This window comes from Gymnoscopelus microlampas (assembly GCF_963454915.1).
Source record: "Gymnoscopelus microlampas genome assembly, chromosome: 18".
Classification (NCBI taxonomy): Eukaryota; Metazoa; Chordata; class Actinopteri; order Myctophiformes; family Myctophidae; genus Gymnoscopelus; species Gymnoscopelus microlampas.
The window spans coordinates 38257819-38268048 of NC_139955.1; the positions used below are offsets into that span (position 1 = coordinate 38257819).

The 10230-nt window shown below is 41.3% G+C and overlaps 2 protein-coding genes across 2 annotated transcripts in view; one reads left to right on the plus strand and one right to left on the minus strand.

The window, feature by feature from the left end:
* rpl36a (ribosomal protein L36A) overlaps positions 1–3241 on the plus strand; it is a 3692-nt gene extending 451 nt beyond the window's left edge. The window contains exons 2-5 of the mRNA XM_084041230.1: positions 869–974; positions 1078–1145; positions 1666–1788; positions 3142–3241. Of these exons, the coding sequence (XP_083897356.1) occupies positions 869–974; positions 1078–1145; positions 1666–1788; positions 3142–3162 (318 nt within the window). The 3' untranslated portion in view covers positions 3163–3241. The remainder of the gene's footprint in view (positions 1–868; positions 975–1077; positions 1146–1665; positions 1789–3141) is intronic.
* Positions 3242–3356: 115 nt separating this feature from the next.
* On the minus strand, positions 3357–9848 carry gla (galactosidase, alpha). The gene is made up of 7 exons (XM_084041229.1): positions 9591–9848; positions 7718–7892; positions 6502–6676; positions 5927–6018; positions 5667–5828; positions 4479–4676; positions 3357–3887 (listed from the first exon to the last, which is right to left on the minus strand). Exons 1-7 carry the CDS (start codon positions 9761–9763, stop codon positions 3558–3560), a joined length of 1305 nt encoding a protein of 434 aa, XP_083897355.1. The 5' UTR covers positions 9764–9848; the 3' UTR covers positions 3357–3557.
* Positions 9849–10230: the final 382 nt, after the last annotated feature.

The following is a 10230-nucleotide window of genomic DNA, read 5'->3' on the forward strand; positions in this document are numbered from 1 at the left end:
TGTAACTTCCCATAGGAAGCAAGCGTCATGTGGGTGTTAGCAAAGCTAGCGCTAGCTTGGCGCTGTTCTGTAGCCACTGAACTTGCCCGGTGGTACCTATCGTCTTTTTAATGAAGCCATTTATGTAATTTGATAATGATTTATTTCCCCCAATGCATCGATGATGTGCGATTATTAGTGTATTGGCAGAAACGAGGAAGCTCACCATTGTCTGTAACGTTTGCAGATACCAATGGCTTCACGATTTGTTTATTTTACTGGTCTTGTATACAAGTTCACGAGGATAACATAATTTGGGTCTTGGGTCCTCAAAAGTCAACATAATAGATGATAAAGAACACAAGTAGTGATGTAAAACAAGAACAAACTAAGTATGGACACAAATCATAGCACACATAGATGTGCTTGAGAGAGCTGTTTGCATAGGTCCTACTTATAAAACGTATATATATTTATACATATATTTATGCATTATTTCAATGTTTTACATGCAATATACATTAACAAATCTGTATGAGCATTTATGTGTATATGTTTGTGTGCAAACTTAATATGTAAATTGCCAGGTGTGAGTGTGATAGAATATTATATTAGGTGTGTGAGAGGTACAACTGTGCTTAGAAAGCAATGAATAAACTTGATGACCTTGAAGTTATTACATTTTAAAGTAGCTGTGATGTAGGCAGATAACTATGAACCATGTGACATAATTGTCATGCATAGATCATCATGAACCATGTGTGTAACATTAGTAGATGCTATGTCGTCATGAACCCTCTGTGTGATGTCAATGTATGTGTATTAATGACGGGTCATCATCATGAATCATGTGTAACCCTGGTTCTGTCCTCTGATGCTTGTCTTCCAGGTCAACGTACCAAAGACCCGCAGGACTTACTGCAAGAAGTGCAAGAAGCACCAGCCTCACAAGGTTACCCAGTACAAGAAGGGCAAGGATTCCGTCTACGCACAGGGTGAGTAAACATCCTTACTGCACAGAGCCATGACTGGATGTGTAATGATGAAATGAGTTGAGCCCAGAACTGCTGTTGACTAAACTGCTCATGTGTTCTACAGGTAAAAGGAGATACGACAGGAAGCAGTCCGGCTATGGAGGTCAGACAAAGCCTATTTTCCGTAAAAAGGTAAGCCGGACTTGAATTGCTGTTGTGGTGATTGTCTGTCTACTTGTTTTTATATTCTACTACTGCTGGGACACTTAACCCATTAAAAGTAGGAAAGCGTCTGTCATTCTATACTGTGGCTATTCAAAAATAGCAGATCTAAAAGCTCACAGCACATCACTTTGTGTCGCGCTATGAGCTTGTACATCTGCCATTTAAAAAAAAAAAATCTTTGAATATACATTATTTAAAGCAAACATTTTTTTATTCAAATCTTTGCTTCTGGGGGTCCCTGGAACAAAATACTTTGAGATGGGTCTGCAGCCAAACGCATATAATTTTGGGGGTTCTTGATATGAAAACATTTGAGAATCACTGATATAGCAACATAAGTTTTTCATAAAACTGTTAGACTTTTAGAATAATGGTAATTCTCATAATAACATATTCAACCTATACATTGTGCTGGATATGGATAGGATGTATCATTTGATTTCAGTGTCTGGAATTGGGCAGTAATACAATGTGTTTTTTTCCCCAGGCCAAGACCACAAAGAAGATCGTGTTGAGGCTTGAGTGCGTGGAGCCCAACTGCAGATCCAAGAGAATGCTGGCTATCAAAAGATGCAAGCACTTTGAGTTGGGTGGTGACAAGAAGAGAAAGGTATGTTGGCATTCACATATTCCTGCCATATTTAAAGCTACCATTAGGGGCACCAAAAAGGAAATGGAGTGTGAAGTACTAATTTACTCGTACACCAGCAACTTAACTCAGTCTTTATAATGGACGGCTACAGGTATATTGTAGGGATGTTATGTTTGCGCCTGGTGGGAAATCAACACTAGCTACCAGGAAAATGCTGGTAGATTAACAACTTTCAACCTGGCATCCCCATTGGGCATACAGGACTTATTAAAAATACCTGTCTTCAAGCTCATTTTGTGAGTCTGTAGATATTTCAAAGATTATATAGAGATTTGCATGTCTCATTTCGACATGCAACACCACCATACGACAATGTATTCAATGGGCTTTAAGTGGTTAAGACTATGAAATCTTTGGCAGTTATGTGGACATGTTGTAAAAGGTTACTTAGCTTGTCAAATGTATCTGGCAAGGTTCTATCAACTATGTAGTGTGGACATGCTTCCATATTGTGTATGGACTACATACCAAACACTGTATATTTGCATTCTAAATCACAGCCCAAACCTTTTTTAATAGTTAGTTGTTTAAAAACATTTGTGGAAATGTTGCAACAGCGAGGCATCATGGGGCATCTTGGTATCTAGTAACCTGAGTGTCATAATGTACGTCTTGCATGCATCAGGGTACTTATGGTATACCCATATTACAAGTAGTAATGCAGTATAGATGACCTCAAAGCATTTTGTCACATTTATTATGTCAAGTAAAAGTAGCATCTGGTTCTGAATGGGGTCATTATGATAAGATCAGTTTTTTTTTGTTTTGCCATACTTCTAGTTAAATACTCTGAACCTGTAGCAGCTGTGAAAGGGATATTGGCACTTTCTTTTCATAAAGCAATTAAAGTGTGTTTTTACTACAAACGTCCATAAATCCAGACTGTCTGATCATCATTAAACATTAAACTCTTTACAGCCCTTTCCATAGTCATAAGCTTAACAGTGTTAAACTTTTAAGATATGCTTGGAGAACAGAATGTCAGCAGTGGGTGCAACAATTATTATTCGCTCTATGTGAGCAGTATATTAACCCCATTCTCCAAGCCCAAATGAAGTTGATGGAAAATATGAGTTATTTTCTATGATAATAACGATTGGCTTCTGGTTAATCTGGGTACTTAACTTTTACCTCAACATCTGAATACTGCCACTGACCTATGTAGGTCATGGACATGTCTTTGTGCCATAGCAAAAAACAGCTAGACTTTGGTTAAAATGTTTAGGAGACTTATCTAGCAATATGGCGTTGAAAGATTTGTTCCTGTATGTGGTGAGCTGCACTAACTCATGTCTTTCTGTTCACTTACAGGGCCAGGTCATCCAGTTCTAAGATGTTCTTCTTGGAGTTCCAATATAATGTACGACTCTACAGCAGTCATTGTTTTGAATAAATGGATTCAGTAATTAAACCTCTGGTCTTGCTATTGCTATTTGCTGTGACAAGTAAAATGAACTAAGCAAAGGTTTATGAATCCCACCCAAGTGTGTGCCCCCACCTGCAAAAGTAATCCGTTCAACACAGGGTACCATAAAAATATTTTTAATTTAGTTGTATTATGTATCAAGTGCATAAATCAATGGTACAGTTCCCCTTAAAAATTCAAGTATTAATATAAAAAAACACCCTTTTAGATTGGCACAAAATCACACCCACACAAAAAGTGATCCCTTTGAGGTAAGACAGCAGAGCCAGAATCAGACAGGCAGCTAAAGTGCATTACCACCCTACAGAAATGTGCGTTTGTCTGTGATGGATGTGTCATGCCAGTGCATATGCCGATGAGCCTCGAAGTTGCTGCTGGTGGGGGTGACTGTCAACAGCGCTGTTCCTGAAGGGTTGACGGCTATCACCAGCTTGCTGTGGAGAGGCTGAATCCCCAGCTCCTGGTATCGAGGCAGGATCAGAGTGACATTACACTGGGGGTCGCAGATCTTCCAACCAGGCACGGTGCCCACAGGCAATCCTCGTGAACCACCAATCTCTTGCTTGTTCAGCACGGCTATGGCCAGTCTGCTCTTGGACAAAGGCCTCTCCCATACCTCAAAACTATTGACCTGCAGATGAAGTCAAGCATTACGTATTTTATCACTTTGCTGTGGCTTGCTTTCCACCTCATGAGCTAGTTGTTTCGCAGAAGAGTGAGGTTTGCATCAGGTATCCCAAGCATATTAACAACCCATTGAGACCTGAAGCCGATTCTACATGTCTCCTAAATCTCAACAGTTTTCTGAAAAATGTATGTTTCTATATCAGTGGTGCTCAATCTTTTTCATGTCAAGGACCCCCAAAATGATATGTATTTGGCCGCGGACGCCCATCAAAATATCTTGTTCCAGGGACCCCCAGAAGCAAAGATTTGAGTTAAAATGTTCGATTTAAAAATGTATATAGTCAAAGATTTGCACACATTTTCACAAATTTTCAAAAATGGCAGATCTACAAGCTCGTAGCGCGGCACTCGGTGCCGCGCTATGCGCTTGTAGATCTGCTATTTTTGAATAGTCCAAAGTGTAAAATAATGCTTTTTAGCTCAAATCTAAAAATGACACAGTTCCAGGTCTTAATGGGTTAAATGCTGACAATTACTGTGTGCATCTGCTGTTTTACATTGGGGTGACGGGGTCTATGCTTGAACTAAAACCTACCTTTGCAGTACGGTATCCCTGCTTGCCCAGTGGGTCCTGGCTGATGGCTATGATTTGTCTGTTTTGTAGCAGCTCTTTGGAGCGTGGGCAGATGTCCCTCAAGTCATTGGACATTAGCAGAGGGGCAGCCATGATGGCCCACAATGCCATCTGAGATTCCTGTTGGGCATGGCTCAAGCCAAAGTTTCCAATCACCAACTGGAAGACAGAATTCAGCCATGTCACATAAGTTAACTGTGGGATTAAGACAACGGATGCCAAATGTACCGACTTCCTGTTGATAAGACATTGTGCCAAGTCTTGGGGTTACAGAGCTCTATTTCTGTTGCTATTAATATGCAACATTATTGTGCAATACATACAATAATGAATGATTCGTTTGTCTAACATGTTAAATAAGCATAACTTAAATTAATGATGCTGTTGTAGCGTAGAAGACAAACCACTAATATTTCTTCTCTCACACAACTATCCTTCTCCGTTCTCTGCACTGGCTCCCCGTAGCGGCTCGCATTCAGTTTAAAACCCTGGTGCTAGCCTATAGGGCAGTGAAAGGAACAGCTCCTTCTTCCCTCCGGGTTTTGGTCAATGCCCACACCCCTGCCCGACCACTCCGGTCTGCCACCTCGGGGCGACTGACTCCCTCGCCACTCAACGGTCCTTCTGGTCGATCGACACGGTCACGACTTTTTTCTGTTCTGGCCCCACAGTGGTGGAATGAACTTCCCACTGATGTCAGGACAGCAGAGTCACTGCCCATCTTTCGCCGCAGGCTGAAAACCCACCTCTTCAGGAAACACTACCCTTCCTCTTTGCCTGGCCTACTTGTTGTTAACTAGTTGTAGGAACTATTGTTGTATTGGATCTATTAGCTCGTGCTCATTTGATTTGGCTATTTTATCTCATGTGTTTATGAAAGTAGATAGCTGATATATTGCACTTTTACCTTAGCGCTAGGTTTACTCTTGGTTGTTGTTTTTAAATGCACTTAAGACCTCTGGTGATTAGTAGTTTCGTTCCCTACCTATGTTGAATGCACTTATTGTAAGTCGCTTTGGATAAAAGCGTCTGCTAAATGACTGTAATGTAATGTAATGTAATGTAATTTCTACCATCTATTCTAGAAGAATAACATGTGCAGGATCATGTCAAGAACATGAAGTATGGGACTGAGAATGTGCAGCGTACCATATCCGGGTCGTTCCAGCCCCCAGGCCCAGCTGACGGTACTATTATGCTCTGGTGAGAGGCAGTCCAGTCAAAGATCGACTTAATGCTGCTCCAGGAGTCATAGACATCCGCAAAGTTACGCCAGTGGTTACATGTCTCACGGATAGCTGTGTAGTTAGGCTGGAGGCATAACATTGCACTGTTATAGCTTGGGTGCATATTATTTATCCATTAACTAGTTTGAAATCATACATAATACACAACTGTTTCTTACTTACCTGATGGAAGGGCCACTCATACAATGGCCACTCGCAGGAGTACAGGATACTTCTGCCTGTTTTGTTTAGTGCTTTTGACATGCTCACATAGCCTGGATGAGAAGAAATCAAAAGGTGTTCAAATAAGGCTTGAATTAGACTATTATGTGTGAAAACACTGGGTGTCTTTACAAACAAAAGTTCAACATCTTTGACTGATGATTAGAACGAGAAATATGGTCATAGAATACTCTATTAAAATGAATGCCATTGGCTCTTCTCCACAAACACGTTCTTTCACTTTTGCCAATGTTCCCAAATATCCAGCAATAGACATGCATACTTACTTACTGTAGCAGTAATAACCACTAGACTAGTTTAGTGGCTTAGGACGACTGGGTTGGCCCACAAATCACTAAATGTCCCTGGGTTGGCACCTGATTCGAAGCCGGTGGGGTTGAGATGGAATGCTGATGATTTGGGCCAATATGAATTCAACTTCAAAAAGTAATGTCTCCTCTATTGGTGACTTAAATGCAGTTAAAAGTGTAAAATAATAGACCAAAGTTGTATTTTCAATCAACACTCATACTAACCTTCTCCCAGTAGGGTCCACTTCATATTGCAACCATCAAATTTGAGCAGGTCCACTCCCCAGTCAGCGAAGGTCTGAGCATCTGTCTCATAGTAGCCCAGACTGCCAGGGTAGCCAGCGCAGGTATGTGTCCCTACATCTGCATAGATGCCCAGCTTCAGACCTTTGGAGTGAACCTAAAATACAGCACATTCACTTAACATTCATGTATTCTAAAAGCAGAGTAATCAGTACACCAGGCTAAATTATATTTTATGGGTGTTAATGTATTTGAAAATACCTAAGGGTATGCTTGCAGTAATACGTCACTGCCAGTAGATGGTGATGTTACACAGGTCAAAAAGTGTTTGTGTTTGGACTATTAACAATGAAAACATATTGAGACGGGGAGCATGGCATGTGTTGGATTTCCAAACTGGCAAATGAGCCTGTCTGTCCGTCTGAGTTCATTTAACTAAGAGTGTACAAATGGAACCAAGTGGACCCGAAACTCCTAACTATCCATCATTTAGCTGGGACCCCCTCAAGGATCCCTGGCAGACCCTGGACACCAGTGATCTCCAAATTGTGATCCCCAAATTGACACTTATTAGCCCGCGGACCCCCATTTCCAGGGACCCCCATAAGAGAAGATTTTTTACAGCTCTAGCAGTGATTCTCAACCATTTTAATTTCAAGGACCCCCAGTTTGACATGCATTAGGGCTACAGACCCCCATTTAATGGCATTTCTATCACTTGGACCGCAATTTATATTGTAAAATCTATGTCAATTTAACTCTGAGAGTGTACAAATGGAACCAAATGGACCCATTGGTTCCATTTGTACACGCTCAGAGTTACAGACCCATAAGGGTCCATTTGGTGCCTAATCTATCATTTAGCTGGGGACCCCCTGGAACTCCCTCACGGACCCCACTTTGAGAACCAATGATTTAAATAACTCCTTTGACTGAAGCTGGAGGAATTAGGATTGAAATCTAGGACTAGGTCCTAGACCTAGTTCAGAAATTGACCATTGTCACTGAATTATGCAAAAGATCTCAATTATAAATTAATATCGTGCCCATCTAACCCTGTCTTTCGGTGAGTTAGAGGTCATAATACACAACCTACAAACACCACAACGTTTTGCTGTTGCCTGATATCTATGGGGTTAGAATAGAACTAGTACATTGTGTATTGTGGATTGTTATAGTTATGTGTAGAGACACTCACATAGTCCGCCAGTTGCTTGATGCCCCCTGGGAACCTCTTGGGGTCGGCCTGCAGGTGCCCCTGGGAGTTCCGTTGCTGTGATGGCCAGCAGTCATCAATGCAGACGTACTCGTACCCAGCATCCTTCCAGCCCTCCTTCACCATCACATCTGCCATCTGCATGTACAAACGCTCACTGCCAGGGTGGAGGGGGCAGACAGGGGTCAGGCATGGTGGTGGGCAGTTGGATATGAGAGAGTGAGAGAGAGAGAGAGAGAGGGAGGGGGAGCAATTACAGTAGATGCTTTTACTAAGACGATGAGAGGAGCACATGCTCCATAAATAGAAAGTAAAGTAACACACATCACAGACATTTTTTTTCTTTCTTTTTTTTATGGCAGACACAAGGTGCATGATTAACATATTGCCTGTTACACAACATGTTCAATGGCTTGAGTAGGCAGTTTTCAATGTTATTGCACTCCTCCCATCGTAGACAGATCATGGGGAGACAGAGTGTCACCACCACAACATTGGGATCCCCCTGTATTTGTCAAAATACTTCCAAAACGTAAATGAAGTCCACGATCATAACACCAGAGGCAGCTCCACGGATCATGTTCAACCCAGATTTGGCTCAACAAAGTTCTCATGCTATTCAACAAAAATGTGGAATGCCCTACCAAAAGGAGTAAAGGAGTGTAAAACCCTACTCACTTTCAAAACTGCCCTAAAGAAACACCTTCAGGAGGCTGCAATTCAAAAATGGCCGCTGTCAAAGTCTTGACCTAACCCCCCCCCCTCCCCAAACTCTTCCTCTTTTTTCTCTTGTACATATTTTTTATTTTTTCATACCAGTAACCCGTAAGCTGATTGTATGACGTTCTTTATAGTAGTGTGTATATCTGTCTGTCTCTTATATGTCATCATGATTTGTGTGCGTGGGGATCTCATTTTACACAAGCCTAGTGCTTTATGAGCCTCCCAGTTCAGTAGACCTTGTATTGTGAATATGTACTTCCATGTACTGTGGTTCTCATATCTTACTAGATAAAGTACATCAATCAATCAATCAATCAATCAGTGGCTGATTGATGACACCCTGTGCCTTCGATCAGCTCCATTATCATTGGTCACCTCTAATAGGCTGACTGCCTACTTATAGCCAACATGGGACACCTGTATTCTGTGTTGATGTCTGAGGACATGAGCTCCTTGTGTCACTTATCTCACTGTCACCTTTTTCACCTTAGTCATATAAAAATATACATATTTTTTGCATGCATCCAAAGAGCCTCAATGTCCTTATGTTAGTGACAGTGTGTGAGCCTGTTTGGTAATTTGTGGACTTCAATGCTGGCTTCTCGCACCTGGGGCTTTGACCTTTATTGGTAAGCCTTGAGCCTATAAAGTGCAAACCTTTCTACTTTTATTATTGAGTACACACATAACATCTGACACAGGAGATGCGCTCACAGGATTATTTACACAGGAGACACACAATGGAAACAAGCCATTAATAGGGCTTTAACCACTTATAAAAAAAACCCAGCAAGCATCAGTAATGTGGGGAAAGCTTTAGCTGAAAATAGCAAATCGACAAGCTCACATGTTGCAAGCTTTTGCTGAAAATAGCAGATCTACAAGCTCACAATGCGTGGCAGCGCTGCGCGTTTTTAATGTGCTATTTTAATCAAAAGCTTTCCCCATACAAACAGGAAATATACTAGAACAGAGCCCTGAGAGACTCTGCTCAACCATTTATGGGGTTTAAGAGGTTCATTTTGTTATCCTTTTTTAGCATCATTGTATAATCGTGCGTACTGCACTATTTTGCAAACTGTTAAGTTAAAGTATTAAATGAATCAATAAATCAAATCAATCAATCAATTACCTGATACAATTAGTGGGGTCCAGGTCACAGTCTGTGTTACACATGAATCTCTCCCAGTGCAGCCAGCCCATGGTGGGGGTCAGTGCCAGACCATTGTCCAAAGCTTCACACACAGGACCTATTAGTACAATGACAAACAACACTGTAGTCCACATTTTTAAGCAAAATGTCATACACTCACAACAATGTGTATAATGTGACAATAACACTGAATTTCTGTCCAGAGAAAGGACGATGTGTCTTTCTCTTTCTCTGATAGTGTACTTCCTTATACAGAGAAGTGATCCTCGCCCCGCCCTCGGATGATTGACTTAGACTTTGGTCCAATTAGAATCGAGACGCGCCACAGTTGTCCAATCGCGTGCCGAGCGCGTGCTAGAAATGTAAACAAGGAAGCGCCGTATATATATCCGTGATCAGGTGACATGTGTGTGGACATGATTGTCTACTCTAGGTGGCGCTGGAGCCTCTTGCTGATGTTTTACTTGAACCAGTCCACAGTCACTCAGAAGGTCTCTACGACTAACAAGTACTGTAGCCTACTTAAGTACAATTTTGAGGTATGTTTATACATTTTATACATTTGAAAACTATACTGGAGTAACATAACTCCATACTTTTGTACTTTTACTCAAGTACA